We start from the raw sequence: 26,736 nt of genomic DNA on the forward strand, positions 1-26,736 counted from the left end.
TATAGATAATGGTATACATTTTGGTGCAATGAATATTGCATTGCAAAACCCCATTTCCAGATTTCTCATCAAAGAATCAAAGTCCACTTCTGAATGGAGAGGAAAACTTAAGCGCAGCAGAGCCAACCATCTGGTTTCTCCTTGCCCCCCGTCTTTGCCCTCCATCCTCTCTGTTTTATCCCGGTGACAGTGGTCTCCCACCTTAGCCTCTCACCAGTCTCCAGATTCTTCCTTGGGGGAGAGGTAGTGGATACAAGGGGAAGGAGAGGCGGCTCGTGCTGCCTTGTGGGACTCCCTGTGTGTTCTGGCTCACTGAGTGTGCCGAGATATGTACTGAACATTTCTCAGACAGCATCTCCACTGAGCTGGGAGAAGGGGACCTTTCCATGCAGAGCGCTGGTTACCTTTTCACCAGGCAGCCCTGGGATGCCTATGCCAGGTGGGCCTGCCTGCCCTTTCTCTCCTTTTGCACCTTTGTCTCCAGGTAAGCCAGGTGAACCTTGTGGGCCAGGGATGCCAGGCACACCTTTCTCTCCAGGTGTTCCTATAAACACAAACAATTGCAGCTTGATTTGGGCTTAGCTAGTGCTGGTATTACAAAGGAAACAGTGCCTCCACAGCCAGCCAAGAATGAGATACAAGAACGCGAATCCCCCACAACCAGCCAAGATTGAGATACAAGCATACAAATCCCTCATGTATCAATCGGCTCACAGCCACGCTAGGGAATGTCTCTCCCATCCTTTAAGACCGTCATGTTATAAGACAGGGAAGAAATACATTAACTACCTAGAATATTCACTTTCTCAACAGAATAAAAATGGATCTCATGTTCTTTATTATACAGCCAGCTCTCATTAGCCAGCCATCACAGAGACTATGAGGTGGGCGGGCAGGAGTCTGTGCACACTCGGTTCTGTGATGCATGCTGGTAGCCAGGCTTATTCACGCATAGGCATGACCAGCAACCTAGATGTTTATATTTTAATTAAAGTGATAACAGCACCTGGTCAAGACTCAGGAGGAGATGGAGAGATGGGCTTCCCATCTGAACTCTCCCCCTTTCTGAGTGAGCTCTGAGGACCATCACCACCAGCCCTTCCCGCACTCTCCTCCTCTTCCCGGCTGCTCTCACTACAATAGACATTGATGGCAAAGCATTGAGGCTAGTCCGGGATTGGAGCAGAGGAGTCCAGAAAATTCTTCTGAACTAACACGGAGGGCTCTGGAGCCATGAGCTACTCAGGCTGACAACCCTGGACGGAGAAGCTGACGTCTCTTAGGGAGATCCTAGCCAAGGGGATGGTCACTTGGAGATCATCACAAGTTGACTGTATACAGCCCATGTTTTATTCCATTAGATGGTGAGTTTTCCTAGTGATGGCCATTCTGTCAGCCAAATGCCATCCATCCCTGAGCAGAGACCATTCAGAGCTGGGGATGTGAATTCATGTGAAAGACACACGTGCCTGGATTCTGTCCATCTCAGCTGAAGAGGATCTCATTCTGCAGACATGCCCTACCAGTACCACACGCACACCTGCTACAGAACCCGCTTCTAAATCCAGTTTACCTGGCAAGCCCATTCCACCAACAGACCCTTTTGGTCCCGGAAGTCCTGGAGCACCTGGGGTTCCACTTATACCTGGATCACCTTTAGGTCCTAGAACCATAAAGAAAGCAATCTGGCAGGTTGGCATCTACAGAAAGAGCTGGGGAACACAGGCCTCATCCCGAGCCCTTGCCACACTGGGGACCGGAGCTCTACACCGTACCTGGCTGCCCAGGCTGTCCTGCCTGCCCGTCCTTTCCAGGCACTCCTGGGGTCCCAGGGTCTCCTCGGGATCCCTTCTCACCAATTGGTCCAATTTGTCCTACATATCAGAGAAGAAAATAGCAATGACCCACATTTGCTCGCAAGCAAGTTGCTGCAGAAACGCAGGTTGGTTTGGTATTATTTTTGGAGGACCCGATAACCCAGGAAAGGCACATTGTGGTTCCGAGCTTGGCCATGAGAAGCCTCCTGGACTTGCCTTTCTCTCCTTGGTCTCCCTTCTGGCCCTTCATGCTGCCCATGTCCACCTTATCCATGGAGCCAGGCTTGCCAGGAAGACCGACATCCCCCTTATCACCTTTCAAGCCAGGGTCTCCCCTGGGTCCTGAGGAGCCCGGAAAGCCATGGTCCCCTGCAGAGGAAAGAGAAGGCACCAGTGAGCCTGGGTCCGTGTCGCAGAGGTACTCATAAGGCTCACGTTCTTATTGACTGGGAGAGCAGCTGGCAAAGAGGCTACAAAGCACTAATAACTTGTCCAAAATGGCATTAATGGCCAGTGTCTGAGACACAGAAGAATCCAACCCCAGGTAAATGAGCAGTAAAAATCCATTTTCTACAATTCATTATTCGCTAATAACTCTAATGCATGTGACTTGGCTTTCAGGTTTAGATAACTTAACATTTCTCTCCCTCCTACATATCTTTATCACTCTTATTCATAGTGCCCCTCAGTTCTATACAAAATAATAGAACAGGAATTTTATCATTCTACAAAACAAATGACCTTTTCATGTGTCATATTTACAGTATTTCTTTGTAAAAGACATTATTTTGGAACAACTTCAAATAACAAGATAAGAAATAAAGATGAAGCCTTGTAAACTCGCGCAGGTTGTTAATCTGAGTCTAAGGACTCGGTCCCTGTATCTTGGCGTGGCTGAAGATTCCACCATTTCTCACAAGAAGAATCTCATCTGTGCCAAGAAGGAAAGCCCAACTTCTTTCTGATTTGCTTGGCAGAGCACAGTTTCAACCCCACGTGCACTGAGCACCAGGAATCCTACTGGAAGAAGGGGGTCTCCCAGCCTTCTGCTTGATGTTCTTAACTTCTTTCGTGGGCGTCTTAAAGTGAAATACGATCTATGACAACTTGGGAATTTCCCAAGTGGCATCGAGAAATACACACAAGATGAGCTTCTAGGGTTATCAGCTCCCCTACCTTTTTCACCCGGTAATCCCGGAGCACCCACTGGTCCTGGTGAGCCCGGCTGCCCGGGGGTCCCCATGACGCCCATTTCTCCCTTGGAACCTGTGGCCAAAGGAAAGGACTGTGAACATTTCCTTGCTCTGAATGCTGACAGTAAATGCGAAGCATCATAAAAAGAATAAGGTGAGGCCCATGTCCTCATGATGGATCCAGGCAGAAGTTACTTCTTACCTGGAAACCCAGGAATCCCAGGAGCCCCCTGCTGTCCAGGAAGGCCAGGGAGCCCTGACTGTCCCGTTATGCCAGGAAGTCCTTGAGCCCCTTTATCTCCTTTAGGGCCCGGCATGTCCAGTCCAGGGAATCCGGGGAAACCCTTCTCTCCTTTTATTCCAGGAGGGCCTGCAGTTGGGTGAAACGCAAATAACTTTTAGCAGAATTTACAGAATGATCTACAATGTACAGTGCTCTGTTTAACTACGACTTTCTGCAGAAAGCCTGTGAACATGCCCACACTGGGAGCTTGAATGGATCATCTGTTAGGTGTTGGTGTTTGGGGTCATCAGGATAACCAAATGGCTCTTGTTCTAAAAGAAAAGCACCCCCCTTTCCTGTCATTGAGAGTCAGCAATGCCACCCTAAGCACCACCACTGCCTTGTCGCAGTATTTAGGACTAGGGCTAGTTTTGCTCTAATTTCCATGCACCACCTTAATTCTATGATTATTATGATCAAAGGCAAAGCTAGGTTCTAGCCATGGACTCAATTAGTTTAAATTATCCACCACTAATTAACCCTCCTATGGAATGATAATATAGAGACATCAGTTAGATTAAAATGTAAAACGTGATTGAGTATACAATAAAGGAAAGGTCTCTTTGTTTGGCACATAATCTCAGTGGGTGGGAAAAAAATCTGGAACTACATTTAAGCAAACAATCAAACCTATTTTCACAAACTCGAGTTTTATTTTTTTCTCTTTTTATCTCATACATTGTGCTAAGCTTCCCTTCATAGGGACCCCAGCCTCATCCCCCATGCTTCAGAAAAGCATGCTTTTGGGAACGGATAATTCTAGAAGCATGTCACTCACCTGACAACCCCGGTGGTCCTTGTCCTCCGGGGGGACCCCTAGCTCCAGGGGGGCCTATTCCTGGAACTCCTGGAGACCCCACGGAGCCTGGCAATCCAGGAGGTCCCGGTTCACCTGGAGAAGAAAAATTGAGAATAAGCTGCACAGGAGCAGTGGCACGTTTCCCGGCCTAGGACACCCACACACACGAATGGCCCCAGCAATGAAAAGCCACGAGCTCTAGGCCTCTAGGATTTGCGTCGTTCATTCAACAAATACATATCAAATATACTCGGTAGGGGCTCTGGGAATGCAAAAATAAGCACATCCCGTCCTCAAAACCATCCAGACTGATCTGCAAGAAGTTACCTCTGATCCCCTGAAGCCCAGGGGGTCCGATCACTCCGTGTTCTCCAGGAACGCCTGGTACCCCAATGCTCCCCTTCTCCCCAGGTGTGCCAGGAATGCCTGGAAGACCTGGCAAACCTTTGAGTCCCGGCAGACCAACTCCAGGCTCTCCCTGAAAATCCCCAAAGCACAGAGAAGCAAATTGATTTGCAAAGTCAATATTTCTATCAAACCAATAGCATAAGTGAAGACTTAACAGATACTGCCAATGCATTTAGTAAGAATATGATCTGCTCAACGCTTTTCAAGCATTTGCAAAGTTTCCTCACACCTATTACATCTTTTCAGTCTCACCACAAGCCCCATAGGTGAGTAACTTTTATTGTTTTCATTTTACAAAGGAGGAAAAGCAAGGCTCCCCACGGATAAATGACATTCTTCTCAAGTCTTCTGACCTGAGCTTGTCCCCTCAATTCTGCAGCCTGGTGCCTGTGACAAAGCGCTGGCCCTAAGTAACCGGTAAAATGCCAAATATGATTTGTGAGTAGTTAAGGGAGTTCCTCCTAAGAGATGGCAAGGTTCCAGGGCTAGCATGGACACCAGCTATTTAGTTTTTTGGTTTAATGAAGGTTTCACAGTAAATTAAGCATTTTAAACCATGGCATGAGTCACTGGGCTTTGATAGATACAGATGATTAAAATAAAGGCTGAGGGTGCCTTGGAAACAGCCTGGATTTGGGCTCCAAAGCAAGCAGGTGGCCATGAAATCACAGCGCTCCACCGCTGTCCCCTGTCTGCAAATGACATTTCCAGAGAGGGAGGATTTGGACATTAATGGGCAGTGGTAACTTCCCTACTCGTCCCAGAAGGAAATTTTCAAAATGGAACGAACTCCATCAAGGGCATTCTTGAAAAAGCATGGTATTTTTAATCACAAATTAAATCTTTCGTTCCCATTCCATTAGGCATTTACTAACTCCTGAGTCTTGCACTAAGTTTAAGATGATCTGCAAGCTGCCGCGGTTGACTAAATGTTCAAATGCAATGTAGGTTATCAGTGGAAGCTGGTGGCGGGTTGTACAAAGACAAAGGTCCAGAGGTTTCTCTTCAGCCTCAGCCACCAGAGGAGGGCACCCTGCTGTCAGGTATTTCTTGGGAAGAAATCCCCCTGGGATCCCAGAGGCACGGCCCCTGTGGTGCCCACCTGCCCTCTCCTGAGGGACAGGGAGCAGGCCCCACCTGGGTCCCTCACTGGCAACGTTTATCGATGGCTGTTGGCCCTTTCTCCTGTTTGGTACCAATGCCTTCTGGCAATTCCACATCGGTTCCTTACAATCAGGACAGGAAAGGATCTAAGCGGTACTCACTCACATTTGCTGAGCAGAATTTCAAGTATAGGCAAGTTGGTAGCAGAATATTTGAGGGCAAGGAGAATCCTGACTTCACCCTGTACCAACAGTTCTCAAGCCGGGGCAATCTGGTCGCCCTAGTGACATTTGCCAATGTCTGGAGATATTTTCAGTTGTGACTGAGTGGAAGGGGGATGCTCTTTTGGTGACCCATGGGTGGAGGGAGGGTTGCTCCTGCCAAAAGCCCTATAAAGGCACAGGGTGGCCCCCACATTAAAGAGCTATTGAACCCAGAATGCCAGTTGTGCTGAGGCTGAGAAACCATCCTGGGTGACTATGCTTTCTTTCAGGACAGTAAATTTCAAACAGCGTTCATCTGCTTCTCATATTTTAAGAAACATATTTTACCCTGAGTTCCAGCTTACACAGGCAAGCAAATGTCTGTCATAAAATTTCATAAAATTGAAACAAATGTTTCATAAAATCAAAACAAGTGTTTCCCTTCAAAATACTTACTTCCATGTGCTACATTCTCTGATACTTTCTATTCTATGCTATTTCACCAAAAACAAAAATCTGCTGGCCCAACATGTCCTGGGAGGTTCATAACCTGCGTTTTTTCTGTCCAACTCATAACAAGGATGGGGGAGAAGGGTCATGGAGGGAATGCCTGGCACTCACCTTCTGGCCCTGCACACCTGGGTTTCCAGGTAAGCCATTAAATCCCGGGCGACCTGGAGTCCCCGGAGGCCCCATGTCTCCAGGTAAGCCGTCAACACCTGTTTTGAAGAGTCAAAAAAAAAAAATCATTCCAATTACAACGCCGTTCCCCACTTTCTTCATTTTTTTTTTTTTTTTTTTTTTTTTTTTTGAGACGGAGTCTCGCTCTCTCACCCAGGCTGACTTTCTTCATTTTTAGTCTTGCCCAAATATGCCGACCTGATCTGAGAAGGTCAACTGTGGAGGCCTTCGGAGGTGGCTGGAAGAGGCCAGGGGAGACCGCCCGGCAGAGAGGGTCAGGTGTGTTGCTGCCTCTTCCAGCACCTCCGCCCTCCTCTTTTCTCTCTCCTTTCCTTTTCTTCTGCTCTCTTCAAACTTTCCTTTCCCGTCCTACTCTCCCCAAACAAAACAAATATACCCCTTGGTGCCTGCAGATGAGAAGGGCACTTTATTCATCTACTCAAGGTGTGGTTGGGGCGGCAGGGGCACCACCATCACCTCATTAGAAATGCAGACCCCAGGGGTCTCTAAGGCAGGCCCACTTTTCAAGATCCCACAGGATCTGTCACTGGAGGACACCTGCCCACTGTCTGGGCCCCGCCCTGGCAGCTCTGATGGGCCGTGAAGCTGGCCAGCCACTAGTTCAGACCCTTTGTATGCAACACTGAGGTCTCTGATGTCCAGTAATTTGTAAGTTTGCAGTGGCACATGCCCCAATCATACCCCCCGTGGGGCTGCTGCACAGATAGGGTCTGTCCTCCTCACTGCCACAAAGCCAAGCAACTCCATGTCACATGGGCCACGGCCTCAGGTGAAGGAGGCACTGCCTGAGGCAATGGTGGAATGTGAGGGAGTTGTGAGTGTGACGAGGCCTCAGCGCCTGGCCCTCCTGAACAGGGATGCTCTGCTGCCCCGCCCAGCCTGAGGGAAGCAGCCCTGGTGTGGGTGGGCATTGCATGGCTGTCAGAGGAAAGGGGCTGCCATCTCCTGTTCTCCAAGCTAGCAGCCTACAGCAGTGAGGGTGGATGGGGCCTGGAACCTCTGGGTAGGAAGCCTGGGAGCCTGGAGGAGATTTCAACGTAAGTTTGGCTGTATGGTGTGTTGTATGAAGGCAAACTTCCTTATACAACATGTCCCTTTTGTGCTCACAGCACCTTCTCCTCAGTCCTGAACAGAAGGTCTGTGATGACAAGTGTGTTGGTCAGAGTCTACCTGAGGGACAAGTAGACCTAAGAAATGTGAAAAGCGGGGAAAAAAGAAATTACCTCCTTCCAGTTTTCAGCAGGAAGTGACGGCTCTCACACTGGTAGGACTCCTCCCCTCGGAGCAAAGCCCCTCCCTGCGACTCCCTGCACCTCCCCCTGGGCGCTCCCCCAACTCCCAACCCACCCTGGCTGCGTTCAGGTGGACTGCGAGTCTTCCTCACGGATAAAAGCAAACACCTGGAGGGTGGGTTTCAGCGGGCGCCATTGGTGGCAGTGCCCATGCAGCTTGCACAGCCTTAGCGTCCCAACTTCCCAACCAAACCCAACACTGCAAGGCAGCTATTGCCTAGAAGCGCCTGAAATCGCTGTGCTCAGCACTGCTTGGGCTCTTCTGAAAGCCTCCCTAAACAGCGGTCACCAGCTTCCGTGCTGTTTTTCTGTCTACCACCTCCTCTTTTCTCACAGAAGTCACAGGCAGACCAAAGGCTAGGGTCCATCTGGCAGGGTTACCTTTGGGGCCGGGGGGCCCTGGAAATCCAATTCCCGGCTGGCCCACAGCACCCTTCTCTCCTGGCAGGCCTGGCCTTCCTGGGGTTCCGGGAAAGCCTCGGTCTCCTGTGGTGAGAAAGACCAACGGTCAGCGTGAGAAAAACGTGAGGAAACTCTCGTGGTATCCCGGTGAGCTGGAATTCCAATCATACCTTGGGGACCTGGGAAGCCTGGGGACCCCGGCAGTCCTTCTGCTCCAGGGGGGCCTGGTAAAGGAACAACTTTTCCTGGTTCACCCTTTGGACCTAGAAAAAAAAAGCAAAGACAAAAGATGAAGGAATGAGGACCACATGGAACGGAGCGAGGACACGCAGTGGGTGGGCTGCATGCCACATCCTACTCAGCACAAGAGTGCCCGGAGAGCAGAGCCTCTGCCTGTGTTCTCCACTTCTTCCCTCGGAGTTTCTAGGATCTTTCAGAGAGAGCTACGCTTCTCCCCATGCGTTTGCATGTCCAAAATGACCAGGATGTTTGTTGGACACGAGAATCCCTTAAGAGTCCCTTAAGAAGCTGAAAAATCTACAACAACATGTGAGATGGCTCTAGTGATTTCTTAGTGAGCCAGTCTCAAAAAGTCAAAATACTTTCGCTGTTCTCTCTCAATTTACCAAAGTCTAAGCTGCTTTGAGAATGACCTAAATTACGTTCATTTGGTGGTAAATTATCCAAACGACATGATCCGCGGTTGATTACGAATGATCCATTATCCGTGCGGTTGATTACGAATGACCCATTATCCGTAACAGTGCAGCTGGAGAGCTCTGCGCTCACTTGAGCAGCACAGGCAAAACCATCTTTCCTCCCAAGCCAGGAAGCACAGCCCCGGCCCTCTGGGCACTCATGCCTAGGAGAGCCACTGGAGTGTCAGGGTTTCGCTGTTAAGACAGGACCAAAGGGTTCCCCTCCAAGAAGGCATGCACTGAATCTTCGTATACCTTGTAAGAATTCAAGCTATGTGGGGCCTCCCCAGAACAGCCAGCACATTCTTTAGCTATAGACTGTGGGAAACGTCAACTGAATGACCCTAGAAAATACCTGCTGTTGGTGACACACCCTGGGCACCAGGCTTTTATGATCACCATAGTCAAACACAGCTCTGGCAGATCAAAGCCGTCTGTTTTCTAATCTCGAAGCTAAATGGGTCTGGATGGCCAAGGAGCCCTACAGCTGAGGGCAGAGGATCAACAGCCCTGTCCCCCCTCCCCAGAAGCCTTCTTCCCCATCTGCTAGGGTATATTTGTGAGTACTCCAGTTGGTTTCTCTGATGGTAGTTTCTCACCAAAAGAAAGGCTAATTCCCTTCGACAGCTCTGGAAATCTGCAGATGTCACAAGCACAAAGACAGCACTTGATCTGTTGATTGTGGAATCAAGAGACCCAAGGGAAAGTGATCGGAAGTCCCTATGCCTGGTTCACCAAAGTCCTCCTCCATCAAACCCAGTATCACCCTACCTCTAATGGAGTCATAAAAGGGACATTTCTGGGACCCTGCTGAACAAAGAACAACCATCAGCGACGTCAGAACTTGATGCTGAGTACTCACTGATTATACAAACAAGGAGAAGGATAAGAGTAACAGTTATGTTAGCACACTACACCTGGGCTTCCATCAAACACTAGCTGACATTTCCCATGCTGGAATGCTTAGGAACTGGACTCTCTCTCTCTCTCTCTCTGTGTGTGTGTGTGTGTGTGTGTGTGTGTGTGTTTTGTTCGTTTGTTTGTTTTTGAGACAGTGTGTTGCACTGTCATCCAGGCTGGAGTGCAATAGCACGATCTCGGCTCATTGCAACCTCCGCCTCCTGGATTCAAGCAATTCTCCTGCCTCAGCCTCCCAAGTAGCTGGGATTACAGACGCCAGGGTTTCGCCATGTTGGCCAGGCAGGCCTCGAACTCCTGACCTCAGGTGATCTGCCTGCCTTGGCCTCCCAAAGTGCTGGGATTACAGGCATGAGCCAGCATGCCCAGCCTATACCCTGTGTATTAATAAGGAAATATTAGTCCCTAATGGGAAAAGGAATTCATAAAACAGGCTCAATATGGTTATTGGCATAATCGGCAAACTTGTGAGCCAGAAGGGCATGGTGTAATTGCTCCAACATGGTTATTGCTGGGTATTTCAAATATCCAGCTACTTTATTTATTTATCAATTTATTTTGAGACGGAGTCTCACTCTGTCACCCAGGCTGGAGTGCAGTGGCGAGATCTCGGCTCACTACCTCTGCCTCCTGGGTTCAAGCGATTCTCCTGCCTCAGCCTCCAGAGTAGCTGGGACTATAGGTGACTGCCACCATGCCCAGCTAACTTTTGTATTTTTAGTAGTGATGGGGTTTCACCATATTGGCCAGGCTGGTCTCGAATATCTGACCTTGTGATCTGCCAGCCTCGGCCTCCCAAAGTGCTGGGATTACAGGCATGAGCCACCGCACCCGGCCGCAGCTACTTTATAAATAACTATGTTTTTTAAGGTTTACTAGTTACATATTTTTAATCACCTTAAGTCCTTTCACTCACTTTTACAACTTTTTGCATGTTTCCTAGCAACGTGCATTTACTTCCCTCATCTACACACAAGGGAAGAACAGGTGTGCTCTTCCTCTTTCTAGGGAAGAACAGGTGTGCTCCATGTCTACTGGGAATTGCAGTCAGATAATAAACTATTAGTACCTGCTGTGTGCAAGGCCCAGCACTACATCCCCCTCCCGCTGGCCCTGAAAATAAGCAAGTCAGGGGAGAGGAGAATGATGAGGGAGTCCACACTCATCCCTGCTACGGGTTCTCTGGAAAAACCTCTGAACAGGCTGTGCGGAGGGCAGGGACCACGTCTGCGGTTTTGGCCACGTCTTGTCAATGCTCAGCATAGAGCCTGGCGCGTGATTCACTCAAAAAACAGCAGACAACTAAAACCGCCATGGAATGAAATCGCCATCTCGCTGTAGGACCTCTAAATCTGTTCACAGGCGTCTGCCTACTGTGAAGAGGTGGAGATCACACCACTCTGGATGCACAGAAGCCAAAATGGGCTGCTCATCGGGCAAAGCCAAATGGGTAAGGAGAGGAAAATGACTTGACCTCGGTGTGACTTCTACACAAAGGCCGACTTTAGCTGGTGCGTGCTGTATACTTCTTTATGAGGACTGTAAACCCAAGTTCTTTTTAGGGAGAACCTGCATATTACCTGGCCCATCACATACATGAGGAAGGGGAGGCACAAAAGGCTGAAGGCTTGCCCAGGTCCTGCCCCAATTCCTGGAAGAATCAAAGCCAAGTGTGCGCCCCGGCCTATGCGAGCCCCAGGCCTCTGTGTGCACCCGAGGTGCCTGCCCCAACCTCCGTTTACAACTTCATGCTGCACCACGAGTTTCTCAGGCCTCACCTGGCAGGCCTGGGGATCCAGGGCCTCCAGGAAAGCCTGCTTGTCCTTTGTCACCAATGGGACCAGTAGGACCATATCCTGGAGGCCCAGGGGGGCCGGTGTCACCACGACTGCCTGGAAATCCAACTCCTCCAGGGGGGCCACGCTCTCCTTTCAATCCTACAGAACCCTGATGTGAGAAGAAGAAAAAGACACTTATCAGAGACACACAAACACCCTGTCCTTATCACATTCTTCTGACATCTGTCAGAAGTACTAGAGTTAACTGATATCTGTCGATAAGTACTAGAGTTAACTGGCTCACACTATTTATTTACTTCATCCACCCTCCCAGGGGGGGCCACCTTGTAGTTAATAAGTGAAAACAGCATTCTTCTCCCTAAGCTGAGCATTCTCCCTCCCTCATCTACTTAGGGAGATACTTTAGAGAATGAGATGTTGATACCTGGAATCTTTTGAAAACAATGACATGAATACTATTAACTTTAGATTTCACCTCCCATCCAAAGCAAAAAGATACACAAACACATCTGTTCAGTTCCCCCAAATGCATCAGAAGATGCTGATCTGTTATCATCTAATTATTTGTCAATAATAACTGTCAATGGCTAGGTTTATAGACTTAAGTTGTTCCATGAACCATGAACCATGAAACGAGTTCATTTGTGCCATCATCAAGGAGATAGAAATACATCGATATGATTCAAATTACTCATTTCTCGATTCTTTGCAGATCCACATTGTAAAATGCACATTCGAAGTCTGGAGATAAACATACCGGTGAGCCCTTGGGGCCAGGAAGACCCGGATGGCCATCTCTTCCAGGAGAACCCGCTCTCCCTGGCATGCCGGGCTGTCCTGGAAAGCCTGGGTCTCCTTTGTCACCTTTGAGCCGCAAGTCGAAATAAATCTCACCAGGCTCCCCCTTGGCTCCCGGCTGGCCTATCAGCCCTGGTGTACCTTGAGGCCCCTATAAGAACAAAGCCTTGTGATCCACAGAAGAACCCATCCACGAAGCACACCAGTGTGACTGTAACACAAGCAACCACAGAATCAAGAAGCCACCTTCTTGAAAATGGTCATGCACTCATGCCTCATCATTCATTTTCTAGAGGCAAACCAGGAGCTCTGTGACAATGCCCTGGTCTGCTGCATGTGATTTCCTTAAAAACACTTACCTAAATTAGGTATTTCAAGCAGAGACCTGGATGGGGCAGAGGGAGTTATGGTGTGGCTTTGGGCACCCAGCTCTCCTCCAGGAGTTTTCTTTCCCTAACAACTGCTCAACATTCACAGGAACACGCAGCACCTGTCAGGAGGTGCTGATTGATGTGTGGTTCGTTGTGCAGCTTCAGTAATGGACAGACTCAAAGAACAATTGCTGTCCTCAGCTCTGCCTGCTGCCTCAGCCCGACTGGCATGCAGAAGCCTTTTCTCCAGCTTCTGGGCCCAGTGAGCCACCCGTCAGCACCTCCTGGCCAGTGCTGAATACTCCTGTGAATACTGAACAGGTTTCCTTTTATGCTCATGCCCAGAATTCCAGAAGAGATAAGGACTTCCAGGGCACCAGTGAGAGAGGAAACTCTGGGAGTGGGCACTGAGCCAGCTCGATAATGAGTTACGTTGAGTCAGCAGAGTCAAGTTGACTTTCCCAAGAGACTCACACTAGAACATTGCTCAGTTCCTGGAAAGTTAAATCTGCAAAGAACACCCATCCCCACCAATGGTTTCTCCTCCAGCATCCTGAGACTTGGGTTTCACAAGAAAAACAGAAAATGTTTCCAATAATTGTCCCATTTATTTGTTCACTTAGGCCTGAGAAAGGCATCTTCAGACTCCCTGCTGACTTGGCAGAATTTTAACTCTGGCACAATTCACTTAATGTGAATGCTTTTTCATAAACTTCCTTTCAGAAGGTTCTTAGATATATATGAATCACTGACATGCACACGCTTCTGTGTGTACAGATGCTATGTGCTTCTCAAAGGAAGTGGTTGGTCGACCACTTTTGCCCAATCTTTAGACTGAAAATATGGCTAGCATTGGTTACCAGCCTGCTAGGCATTACCATCCTTTCTATAGCATCTCTGACCCTTATTGCAGCTCTGCAAGTAAAACATGGAAACCAGGACGTAGCAGAGGAAGAAGCTGATACTCAAAGAAGTGAGCTGATAGATCCAAGACTACTCAGCCAGAAAGTGCTGGAACTGGGATCCACATTTACGCATTTCCAGCTGCAAAACTTGTACCTTATGCCTGTGCCTCTGGAGTGCTAAGGAGAGTTAGGTATGAGCTAGTAAAATCTGCCCATTACACAGGGGGAGAGGCAGGGCTTGAAGGACTTCTGTGTCCTGCTCAAAGTCAAACAAACAGCAAAGGTGGGACTAACCTAAATGGGGCAGACTTGCTTTCCTGCCTGAATTGCTTCCTAAGAGCTAAAACACTGCAGGCTAAGGAACGGGAGAAGCTGCTCGGCCTCCCATTCCATCTTCCATGCCAACCAGAATGCACTGACTCCTGGCCCGGTCCCGTCAAGCAGGCTTCCAGAAGTATGGAGAGAGTCGGCAGCAACTCTCTGCACTGTTCAATATGACTTGGAAAGTTAAATTAAGTAACACACAAAACGCAGTTCCTCCATCACAGTGACTGCATTTGCTTTTGTTTTTTGTTGTTTTGCTTTTTGCTTGTTTTGTTTTGTTGAGACGGATTTTTGCTCTTGTTGCCCAGGCTGGAGTGCAATGGCACCATCTCGGCTCACCACAACCTCCGCCTCTCAGGTTCAAGAGATTCTCATGCCTCAGCCTTCCAAGTAACTGGGATTATAGGCATACGCCACCACACCCAGTTAATTTTGTATTTTTAGTAGAGACGGGGTTTCTGCATGTTGGTCAGGCTGGTCTCGAACTCCCGACCTCAGGTGATCCGCCTGCCTCGGCCTCCCAAAGTGCTGGGATTACAGGTGTGAGCCACCGTACCCAGCAGTGACTGCATTTCAAAGACTCAACAGCCACCACTGGTCAGCAGCTGCCAGATCAGATGGTGCTGATGTAGCACGCTCCTGTCATGGCAGAAGCTTCTCATGGACGGCTACCAGTGGTCTGAGCTGGCCCTGCACTCCAATGCCCCTTATGACCTGGGACACTTCACTTGGATCTACTCAGGAAAAGTGGAACACACCCAGTCTATTTGCTCTGGGTCCCAGGAAAGGCAACAAATTATTTCTATGAGCCACCTGCCAGAAATTGTAGCAGAGAGTCATAGAAAATTTGTTATTTACTTGAAAGGTGTTGTGGGATTTTTAAACTGTTTCTCTTGAGTTAATATTAGCTCCTATGCATCCTTCAGTCCCAGCTAAAATTAGCCTCCTCTACGCAGCCTTTCTTGTGAGCCCAGGCTGCCTTCTGGTCCTCATTCTGTAAATCACTTTGCTTCATTAGGACAGTCTATTTGCAGAGCTGTCTCTCCACTAGCATTTCAGGGCTCTGAGGGTAGAACCAAGGTTTCCTATCTCTGTATCCTTGGCATCCAGAACAAAAGAGATACTGGAGGAAGTATACATCCAACTGGCAATATTCATCCATTAAAAAATACTAGTGCAAGAAATTATAACCAATGTATATTTTTCTCAACCTGAAAACATCATTACATTATTTTATGGTGATTATTCACAGCCTAAAAATATAAAGCTCCCCAATACTGTGATCTTAGGGTGAGAAAATATAATTTTTTATTTTAACAATGACGACCTTGCCCGCCATCATTCTATTTATGGGAGAAATCTGGGTTTTTAAAACAGTGACACTGGTGACCTTAGGACATCTCGTGTGGTTTCTTTGCCACAGAACTTCTTGATTCTAAGTAGTTCAAAGGTCTTTTGATCCGTCTCCCTGAAAATAAATGCTGAGGATTCAAATACTGCCTGGAAAATTTGGCATTGGCTGCGTTAATTGGAGAAAATCTGACACCTACGCTGTCTGCCTCTAAAAAGTGGTGCCACTGTGGAAGAAGTCAGGGAGTGTTAGTTTCAATTCATCCTCCCAGTGACCTGGAAGCATGAAACCTGCTCAGACCAACCTGGGCATCATCAATCTGCTCGGAGAGTCGGCCTTTTGTGATCCATTATTCTTTCCCAAAAATCAAACACTTGGCTTTCGAAAGGAAATGTCACAGAAATGCTATCTAAGTCAAATGGAAAATCAGAACATTTCATCACTTTCACATTTTAATCTACTCTCCTGTGTGCTGGTTTATGGATATCTCTTTTAGCCTCTAGCCAAATTCAAAATAACAGAACCACATTTCTGAGCCAGTTAAATCATGGAGCTTCAAATACAGCTTCCAATAAAAGGAAAATTGCCAACTTCTCCATTGAATTATTTACCCATAAATTTATTTTTAGAGACTTTTTCCATCTCCGGAAAGAAAGGAGCTCCTGATGAAGGCATAAGGAGTAGAATTGGGGTTGTATGTTTTCTTTCTTTTCTTTTATATTATGATCTTTCCTCAATATTCCTTCTTTCTCACCTCTTTCCTCTTTTTCTGTCTTTTATTAGATTTGTCTAGACTGAGCTTCAGCCAGAGTTGAGGCGGGAAGTCCACCAGGAAAGCCCAGGAGATGAAGCGGTGGATAGAGGTTAAAAACGTCCTTTTCTGCTTCCTTCAAAGTTCTTCTGTCTTTGATCCCCACTACAGTCAGGGCTACCCAGTTATTTGAACTTCTAATTTATTTAGATGTATTTTAAACAATTGCAACTTCTAACTCAGCTCCCCAGGCACCAGCGAAGTTCTGGAGAGCAAAAGCCCAAGATCTAACTTCAAAAGCAGAAAACCATTGCTGAATTCCAGCTGGGTCATTGCTATTTCAACTCACTTTTGCCCTGGTTTTCTTTTGTAGAAGCTTCCAGCAGTATCTTTAAAAATTAAAAAATTTGAAGAGCTACATCTGAAATGAATAATTCTGAAATTTGACTTTCAATATCTTACAAAAAGAAAAAAGGGAATGAAAGGAATTGTGGAAACCAGTCCATGCTTGCAAAGTTCAGAAGAACAAAGAAAATGTGAGAGGAACAACGCCTTGAGATTTAAAAGCTTCAGAAACAGAAGTCATTATATGCAAGAAAATAATGTCCTTCAAAATTCAAGATTATTATTATGCTCTTCTATTTAATGTACTCTTTTAAAACAAACTACAAAAGCTAAGAAGCTGGTATTTTGTTCCATTGAAAGGTTTCATGTCAATGTGATCCAGATATTTCATCATGGATTTGAAAAAGCAACTGCACAATAGATGTTGTAACAGAAATCTTCAACTGTAAGAAGAAGAATAAAAACATATTTCAAATCCTCAGAGGGAAACAGTTCTGCTTTCCTTGATTGATGCTGAACCTACTGACTAACAAGCTTTTAGATGATCTGATGTGATGTTACCAGCACTGGTAACACAGACAGACAGCACTTCAGCTCTGCACTGTGGCTGCTTGGGGGTGGCTCCTGTGACACCATTTGTTTCAAGAAATCCCAGAGACCCTGCAGGAAGGACACACTCCCATTCAGCCACACCTGAACACAGGCCGGCAGCAGCCGAAAAAATTTTGGCCAGGTGAGAAGAAAGGCGGCAGTGATTTGGGCTCTGTAGGTAACAGTCTTACTCATTCTCCTGAGACGAGGGCCACATGGAGTCACTCCAGAGAGCTCAACACAGCAACACTTACCAGCTCCCACACAAGGCAGAAGCCAATGTTTGCAAATGCAAAACGACACAACTCGGTTGATGTGCTTGGTGGCAACTTCTGATAAGTACATGAACTCAGACAGGTTTACTTACTGGCACTCCCGCAACACCATCTCTGCCAGGCAAACCTCTGTCGCCCTTGGCCCCCGGCTGTCCTGGGAAACCTTTCGTTAGAGACAGGGAAAAAGACAGCAACACAGCATTCATGAGATACTTCTCAAAACCTTTTCTTAAGACTCAAAAGCATAAAAATCTGTATAGGAAGTGGATGATTGCTTGGATAATCCAAAGAGAGTAATAATTAAAATGCCCAAGATGGACTCAGAAAGGGAATAGCTGACCCGACGCACATGTACACGCGGAAGCAGGAATGCTTCCAGCACCCCAGCCCTGCCCTCCTGCCCACACACCTGGGGACCACTTAAAGGGAAAAGCAGGAATTCCATTAACTGCTTATGAGATAACAGAATCTGTGGCATGGAGGGAACTGTTATGCTGCTGTCTTTTATTAGGAAATCTTTACGAGGCCATCTTGGTCATTCCCAGCAATGTGGACAAATCCTGGAAGTGGGGCCCAACATTCTTCTGATTATGCTCTAGGATTGGCTGCAGAAAATCAGGCCTTTCATGGAGTGAAATCCCTTTCACAGGAAAGAGGCCAACACATCAAAGCAAACTCTGACCTGGTCCTTTTCACATGTGGGTCTTACCTATTTCTCCTGGGGGTCCTTGTGGCCCGGGAGGCCCCCGATATCCATCTATATCACAGAGAAGGCAACTCTCTCCTTTTTGACCTAAAAAAGAAAACACAAAGGTGTTTACATGTAACATGTGACCAGAAGTCTCCGCAGTGCACTGAGAGAACAGAAAAAGGCAAGGCTATCACTAACATATTACATCCAAACTTAGGTTCGCTCAGTGACTGAATGGCTCCTCCAGACGGCTCTCTGCTAACGGGTGGAAACTGCAGTCAAATGCACGTCCCTGTCTGTCAATGAACGGGCCCACTGCCCCCAGCACACGTCACATGTGACCACAGATGCACAGCTTAAAGATCCAAGTTCTTCTCCCAGCGAAAAGACAGGGGCTGCCTCAGTAAAAAGTGGTCCAGAAATTCAACTGTGCCTATCAGCCTGAAAAGACTCGACTTTTGTAATTTTGTCTGTAATGTGAAAACTACCCATCCGCTTTCTCTTTGGTTGAGTGCTTAGTCCAGTTCATGGACTTCACTGGTTGGTGGACTTGGGAATAAGAAGCCACAAAAGCAAGAACACATATGTGATCCAGGACAGAAGAGGAGAGAGACTGCAGCCCTGAAAAAAGAGAGGAGATGCTCTTCTTTGGAAATTCTAACATCTGAAGTCTTGATTTTCAAGCCAGGCTCAGAGACCTTACATTGTCTTAGCTATTCCTGTGTCTTAAACATTGAAATGTCTGGTTTCTAGGCACAAATCAGGCGTAATACAGAGCAAAACGTGCTCATAGAGAAGCCCATGCCGGGGACCTCGAGGCGGCGTGGCCATGTTCTTCCCATCCCTGCCCTGGCTGGCAGCCCCACGCAGGCACTGCTATTGCCCACTCTGCCCTGGGATGCCCCTCAGTCAGAAGTAAAACAGGGACAGTGCAGGTAGGCCATGCCCCCGAAGTGTGGGAGCAGGCACATGGTTTCATTTCGAGCTCTTTTAGGAGGCAGACCAGAAGCCCATCAGTGGAAGGGGCACGGTACAACACAGCTGAGAACCCAGCTAAGTTCTGGGCACTGGGGCATTCGTGGGTGTGTCTGTTCGCAAGGCTTCAGGTGGGTGGGGAGACAAGGTGCATTCCCAGCAGATGATGGAGTCGGAAGAGGAATGGGAAGACTCGAGAAGAAAGGTGCTTCTCCTAGGATCTGGGGCATGGATAGCTAAGATTGCAGTGTGAAGAACCTCTGGACGTTGGATCTGTCATAAAATGGAACAGCCCGTCTCACAAAGTACTGAGCACCTGGTAACTAGAGCAGAGAGACTCATTAAAACCCAAACTGTACACTGACTCAGATCAGTGGCACCCCTGTGATGATGCCCAAGATCACTTCCATTTCAGGTCCCGCAGTGTATGTGGCTGTCAGAATTCTAAGATGCTGGCTGAAACTTTTCCATGCATCATTTCTGTCTTACACGTTTGAAGTCTAAAACGTGTTTACAGTCCACAGGCAGAAATGGTACACAGTGGGGTTGATTTGAGGGACAGCCTCCTATTTGTCCTACTCTCGGGTTACTAACAGGCATATAAATATCAGAATATCCATTGCTTATTCCCCTGTAAGGCAGGACTGTTGATGCAGTGATAATCCACCTCTGTGTCCAGGACGGTGGAAGAGATAAATAAGTGTCCTGTGTGGGTGGTAAGGCAAACACTTGGAAAGATTAAAGATGGAACCGAGAGCCCAGAGTGAAGCTGGTTAATGCATCAGTGGCAGATTTGCTCACACTGATGATGCAAACACCACTAGAAGAATTGGTGAGCATTCCATGTGCAGATTTTTGACTTGAAGGAGGGAAGAGCATTCTTTGATAACAGAAGTCTCTTCTCAAACACTGAATGGAAAGATTGCAGTAACAAATCAGTCTGAGTTTTATCTGCTGACCACACCCCCCATAGCAAGACTGACTTCACGGTCCTCGGAAAGGACAAAGGGCAAAACTCTGACTTTCAGGGCTGTCTCCACCTTTCCCTCCCAGATTATCAACTAAGTTCCAGAAGATGCTTATTGTAGGAATAGATTTTGAAGAGGGTTCCAAATAAAAGGAACCTACACCCTAACTCTGCCCACCCTCACTTGGCTCCAAAGCCAGTAAGTATGTGGGAAAAAATCATATGCACAGACACAACCACCATTAAAAAAAAAATCAAAATTTCTTACCTTTCTCTCCAATTTCGCCTATAAATCCTGGCTGCCCTGGAATTCCAGGAGGACCCTGGTCACCTGGAGGTCCGGGCTGACATTCCACAATTCCATCTGAAATTGAGTTTTCAGAGTTACAGGATCATAGCTAAGTGTTTTTACCCTCTCCTAACTCAACCTCTATTATACAACCAAAATATTTTAGGCTATTTGATAAGTGTTAGAAATTCAGCTTTAGTTTGTTTCAGAATCATCTTAGGCTATCCACCACTTGCAAAACATAATCACCACACACCACCCACCAGCCACTCACCATCCCAAGCCATCACTGCCAACATTTCTATTTCACAAATTCTGAAGTATCTGTAGGTGCATCAGCCCTGTCCTGTACACTATTGCATTTCATCTTGCGAAGTGCCTACCATCACCCTTATTTTACAGATGAAGAAACTGAGGCTCAAGAAAGTTAAGTGATTTGTCCAGGGTCATGCGTCTGTTAAGTCAAAGCTGAGTCTAGAAAAATTTTCTTCCTTTTTTCCCCCTCTAACCCAATTTACAGCAAAACTAATCATTATTTTAGAGCTGCAGACTGCCAGTGAGGAAATGCCTCAAACTGTTCACATTCAATTCTGAGCATCATTTATGTAAAGAGGCATAAAAATAAATTGCAGTAATGTACACACCATCTGTCCTAGGTTCTAGTAAAAAATATCAGTATTGTTTATTGTTTGATGATTTGGATACACACTGAGATGGAGTTTATATTTCCTTCCCCAAGATCCTTGAAGAAAAAAGACACAGTGAACAACTTGGTATCCAGCATCTCTGCCCAGGCATAACCCTAACATTCATGCACCAGCACTGAAGGCCCTCCCCTCTCCCTTACAGGGTCTTCTCCTAATGACAAAGTCAAAGGCGGTCTCTGTTCACCTGTCACCTGGACACCCCGAGTCCCCGACTACAGAAGGGCCCCAGGGTGTGGAGTGGGGCTGTGGGGCCCTCCCTCGGGCTTGGATGTATTAACCAAGGTCAACTCTCCAGCTCGCCCACCCCTGCTAGAACCAGAATGCCTAAAAAGAGCCCACACCTTGTTTGATGACTTGGTTTAGAGCTCAGCAGAACAAGTTAGCTTCCGCTGTGTAGGAACTATGGAGGAGGTGCTTTTGCTTTGCTTGTTGCTTATGTGCTTATGTGTCTTTCCCTGAGTTTCTCCCCACAAAGCACAAGAGGAAAGAAAGCCCGAGTGGGGTCACCATCCGTCCCCCCACGGCCACTGCTAGGGACCTGCTCCTGGTGACTCTGGTCCTGCCTGGCTCCTCATTAGCCCTTCGACCTTGGTGCAGCTGGCACCATCTGTCTTAGACAAAGTGGACTCCATGTTTATGCTTCAAAGAGCAGCCCCTAAATTACTTTACTGAAAGAACCCACATCTCTCATCCCTGTGAGCCTAGGGTATACTAATTCCTTGACTCTACAAATGTATGCTCATGAATATTGAGAGATATGTAACTGTTATACTCCTTTTCCAGAACATAACTCCTGCCTGCTTCAGTTCAACCAGAATCCCTTCATATCCCTGACAAAAAAACAAAAAACAAAAAACAACAACAACAAAAAAACAATGGTACATCCTCACCAAAGTCCATTTAAATTCATTTTATGCAGTGATTATTTCTGGGGAGTTCTAAAATGCAAGTCTAGAGTTCACATTTTACAATGCCTTCTCATCAAGGGTACCTGCAGCCACAGATGGTTTAGAGCTCGCTGTATCCACTTGAGACAAGAATGCAGTGGCACAACTTAGATGTGGAAATGGCTGCATTGCGTGGTTAATGCTCTATCGATAGGTCCTGAGGTAGCAATGGCTTTAAGATGTAGCGTCTTTAACATACATTATAAATCTTAATACAAATCTCATTTCTAAATTATTTACTCCATACTCTGTGATTGGGAATTACTTAATTTACGTGGACTAAAAAGGCCACCTAGAAAACTTGGAATAGTAAATATTACAATGTGTTCAGCTAACACATCCCATTCAATTAACAAGAGTGTAAATTTCATATTTTTACATGATGTGTGTTTATATTTCATCACTTGCAAAATTACCAACATCCCACAGAATGTCCTTTTCCCAGATTTCCCCACCATTGGCTCCCTCACCCCCTTCATGTCTTTGTAAATCACTCTGCTTAAAACCGCAATCCCCTGCCCACTCCCCACCCCAGAACCCTCTGTTGACTCTCCTGCTGAAGTTTATCCCTGGACTTATCATCTCCTGCATTCCTGAGAATTCCCTTGTCTTGGGTAACCCCCGTCTGCCCCATGGAATACTTGTTCCAGGACAGCAGGATCTGTTGAGTCTTGTCACCACTGCTAGATCCCTGCCTGCTGCCTCCGAGGCACTCCCTTCCCTGCTGAATGAATCCGGAACCCAAAGGCCCCTTGGTCAGGCTCACAACCTTCTCTTAGACACACAGAGAAAAGGAGACTCTGGATTGAGTGTGTCCAGGCCTGCAATATTTTATCTTCATTTCCCATGTTTCACATAATCACAAGAGCAGAGGAGAAAAGTTCCCCAAAGTCACATATGATCTGTTCTTTCTCCTACCCAAATTCATGCAGATCACATTCCCCATCGAAGCTGCCCGGCTGGAATCCATGGCTCCATCTAGTCCTGGCCCAGCCCCCTACAGTGGCCTCATCCATGAGAAGCCCCTTTCATAAAGATGTGCTTGAATTCTAGCAAATAAATCTTGCTGGGACTTGAAGCCCGTGAATCCTTTCTCAATCAACCCCACAGAGGGTTCATGTTTCAGGGGCCCCACAGAGCACACCTTGGTTTTGATCCAGCAGGTTCCAAAGGCTGGCTCTAGGTATCTGAACACACTCCCATTGCACAGGTTGGCTTAAATCCTCGGAGATTTTCTTCGAGTTTGCTTTGGTGTTGTATTGGGACCACGGGGCCATCTTAATTGAGTCAAGACTTCCATGTTACATGTTCAGCTTTTCTGGAATAAAAGCTGGCTTTTCTGGACTTTACTAATGTAATCTTTCCCCATGTAATCCTGCCTTCCTTGTTTCTGGGGTGTGTGTGTGTGTGTGTGTGTGTCCTAGTATTCATTTGTATCTCTAGATGAAGAAGAATGCATTCTGTTTTCAATAAAAACTACATAACTCAACAGGTTTGCTTTTCAACTTTAGATGCCAAGAGTCTCAGAGGTGGTTAACGTGTTATTTATTCCTTTATACCAGCTTTATTTTTAAGTTTTAACTATTGCTTTTTGTAGCATGGTTAATTCTGTGAAGATTCCCTTAGAGGAATACGAATGATTAGAAGAATCCACGCCTTTCTATTACACTCTGGCTGTGGGGGACTATCACAGCCCCCAGCCTGGGTCTGCCTGGCACCCTAGTGTCTGCTTGGACCCCATATTAAACCATTTCTGAGGGAACTCACTTGTGTAGCCAGGCTGCCCAGGGGGCCCGGGGGAACCAGGAGGACCCGGGAGCCCGTCTCTTCCACTTGGTCCTGGCAGAGGTACACCAGGAAATCCTCGGTCACCTTTTTCTCCTCTTTCACCAGGGAAGCCAGGGGCACCAGCCAGCCCAGGTACAGGGAGGCCTGCAACCAGACAGAAGCTCACATCAGTAACCTCAGGGCCGCTTAGTATCTACAGCACAAACGCATTCTCCTAACTCTGTTCAAGGTAAAAATCCAACCAGACCATCACTGAAAAGGGAACTGCTTTAGACATGTAAAACCACATTAAGCTGGCAGGCGTCTTGCCATTTCATGCTGACAGTCAAATGTTTCCTACAAATTAACTTCAAGGAACAGGGACTCATTATGTATATATTAAAATCTGTGAGTTTCTCTCAGTGCAAATAGTATTCCCCACATATTTAAAAAAGGCTGCAGAGGGGGCACTGCATTTCTACTTGGCGAATGAGGGCATAGAAATGTCACTCAACAAAGCTAAAGTGGACCAGAAGCAAAGGGATGGTCACTGGGTTGGCAAACTAGAGGAAAGAGCAGAAAATTAAAACTAAGGACACAGAAGATGGTTCTGTAAAAGGGTTTGAAGTCAAAGTAGCCATTAGGTGTGAACATATCAGGTCAGCTTCAGCCACTTTAACTCCGTAAGGGATAAGACCATGTGCCCCTGGGAGAGCTGAGGCCGGACACAAAGCTCGAGAGAGTGGTGGTGCAGGAGGCTGCACGGAGAAAGCTCTGCTGCTCCCGTGAGGGACGCGCCAGCTCCTGCTCCCGGCACTAGGCTGTGATGAGGAGAGTGTGAGAAAAAGGACAGTCAAGGGAAACAGGACACAGGAAGACTTGGCAGGAATGAAGAACAGCATGGAGAGGAGAGAGAAGAGGGCTGACTGAAGGGGCACAGAGCCTGAGACATCCAGCCCGTCACTGGGGAGAAAAGCCACAAGTACAACGTGCTCAAAGGCAGCCAAGGGCCCTGAGGGGTGGCCCCTGTAGGCTTCCGCAAAATACTGTGTGCCCTTCCTGAGTGGTGAAGGAGGAGGGGCAGCATGTCTAATGGAGAGGAAAATGAAGGAACTACCTGGGCATGAGGCCAACCAGACCCTCACGATGAGGAGGACGGTCAGGGAGCTGGGGGCGGGCAGAGGCGATGGTCAAGGCCACAGGTGAGCCCAGGGCAGGGCTGGACAGAGAGGAGCACAGGGACTTTGGGAGGGGGACGTGGGTAACTCCTCCAGCCAGAGCAACTTCAATGGCTTTTTATCAAGTGTCTGGGTTAAGAGACCACTAAGGATTAGATAAAAGGTTGTAGACAGTAAACAAGGCTTCTGCGAGGAGACGTGAAGTCACACATTCCCGAGAATCCAAGAATTAAGAAGAGACAAAAGAGATGCTTTTAACGGTAGATTCAGAGTTTTTACAGAGAAGAGGGAAAGTAGGAGTGGACGAAGGCCCTGCCCTGAGGCAGGCGTGGGCTGTGTGGGGTGTCGTCTGTTCCCAATAAAGGAAAAAAGGGGGCTCTGCAAGAACTTAGACCAGCTGGAAAGGAAAAATATATAAAACAAGAAAGGGGGATAAAAACAAAAATAAATGTAAACATTGAAAACAAAGCAAAAAGTGTAAAGGCTGTGAACACTCCGTTGTGTGGCAACGCTAGGGCACGTGAACGTCTCTATCGGATGCTTACTGAGTCAGCTCCGGGACCTGGGAGAATACCACAGGTGCACATGCACACATGTGTACACACGTGCATCTGCACATAAGCACAGAGACAACAGCGAGCCTCTGCAGAGTCTGCCGGGAAACACAGGTCGGCACGTCTGGAGTGACTGCAGAATGACTCCACCCTGAGGAGCCCCGGGGTCCAGGGAGGCAAGGGTGGGGCTGGCACAGCAGCTGGAAGGGGTTTCACCCTGGAGTCTGATCTCCAGCTGGGGAACATCCCAGAGAGAGGGGAAAGTGGTCAGGACGCTGAGGAGGAAGGCGCCTGACTGTGCTAGAATCGGGGCTCTGTGGAAAGACAGGCCCTGCTCAGCGGGAGCTGTGGGAAACGAAGGGGGCAGGCTGGCTCTGGTGGGGTTACATCAGAGCTGGGCAGACTAGATCTGGATCCCTAGGAGAGACATAAAGGTGTACATGTTCATTAACATGCTAAGCGGTCACTTGCAAAAGTGACCACTACAAGCACTTGTCTACTCTGCTTTCATCACTAGAAAAGATGTAATAAGATTGCTACCGATTGTGTGCAAATATCTAACATTCATGATAAATTATATATTCAGAATATAAACAGCACGGAAGGTGTGCAAGTATGCTATAACAAATCAGTTAAGGAGTCTCACCTGGAGCTCCGGGTTGGCCTGGTAGTCCTGGGAAACCTTAAAAGAGAAAGAGAGTGTTGGATCAAACAGAACAGTTCACCCGTTTGTATACACTTTTTATTTCTCTACTGAAAGCCTTGCTTGGTGCATTGATAAGCGTCCATGGCCAAAGGGAACATAGAAAACAGAGCGGGAGACCACCCGAACCCCCACTCTGGAAATGCATTGCTCTCAAAGCTACAGCGAAGGGCTCCTGAACCCCGTTGTGACAGTGAAATAGGAACTTGGAGAAGACCTGGTCACAGACAGTCCTGCAAGGCCTGCAGATGCTTCCAAAATATGGAGGAACACAGGTCAAAACTAGAAAAAAAGAGAGGAAGAAATAGAAAGTGGGGGGGGGAGAGAGAGAGGAGGAGGAGGAAGAGGAGAAAGAGGAGGAGGAGAAGGGGGAGGAGGAAGAGAAGGAGGGGAAGGAGGAAGAGAAGGAGGAGGAGAAGAGGAGGAAGAGGAGGAAGAGGACAAGGAGGAGGAAGAGGAGGAGGAGAAAGGGGAGGAGGAAGAGAAGGAGGGAGAGGAGGAAGAGAAGGAGGGAGGAGGAAGAGAAGGAGGAGGAGGAGAAGAGGAGGAAGAGGAGGAAGAGGAAAAGGAGGAGGAAGAGGAGGAGGAAAGAAGGAGGCGGAGGAGGAGGAGGGGGGAAAAGGCAAGAA

At 47.5% G+C, this 26,736-nt stretch overlaps 1 protein-coding gene across 2 annotated transcripts in view; it reads right to left on the reverse strand.

The window, feature by feature from the left end:
* Nucleotides 1-26,736, reverse strand: part of COL4A1 (collagen type IV alpha 1 chain) — a 158,289-nt gene that overhangs the window by 27,890 nt on the left and 103,663 nt on the right. The window contains exons 20-37 of one of the 2 annotated variants that reach the window (XM_030813684.1): nt 26,051-26,086; nt 23,673-23,837; nt 20,231-20,326; nt 18,039-18,122; nt 17,422-17,492; nt 12,376-12,567; nt 11,598-11,766; nt 8,374-8,466; nt 8,183-8,287; nt 6,429-6,526; nt 4,420-4,570; nt 4,072-4,185; nt 3,213-3,380; nt 2,994-3,083; nt 2,034-2,186; nt 1,776-1,874; nt 1,574-1,663; nt 405-544 (exon numbers count right to left, since the gene is read on the reverse strand). In XM_030813684.1, the coding sequence (XP_030669544.1) occupies nt 405-544; nt 1,574-1,663; nt 1,776-1,874; nt 2,034-2,186; nt 2,994-3,083; nt 3,213-3,380; nt 4,072-4,185; nt 4,420-4,570; nt 6,429-6,526; nt 8,183-8,287; nt 8,374-8,466; nt 11,598-11,766; nt 12,376-12,567; nt 17,422-17,492; nt 18,039-18,122; nt 20,231-20,326; nt 23,673-23,837; nt 26,051-26,086 (2,114 nt within the window). Of the gene's footprint in view, nt 1-404; nt 545-1,573; nt 1,664-1,775; nt 1,875-2,033; nt 2,187-2,993; nt 3,084-3,212; nt 3,381-4,071; nt 4,186-4,419; nt 4,571-6,428; nt 6,527-8,182; nt 8,288-8,373; nt 8,467-11,597; nt 11,767-12,375; nt 12,568-15,965; nt 16,874-17,421; nt 17,493-18,038; nt 18,123-20,230; nt 20,327-23,672; nt 23,838-26,050; nt 26,087-26,736 lie in introns of those variants that run through there. The other variant, XM_030813685.1, reaches the window with a different exon arrangement.

Source organism: Nomascus leucogenys, chromosome 5, assembly GCF_006542625.1.
Source record: "Nomascus leucogenys isolate Asia chromosome 5, Asia_NLE_v1, whole genome shotgun sequence".
Taxonomy (NCBI): domain Eukaryota; kingdom Metazoa; phylum Chordata; class Mammalia; order Primates; family Hylobatidae; genus Nomascus; species Nomascus leucogenys.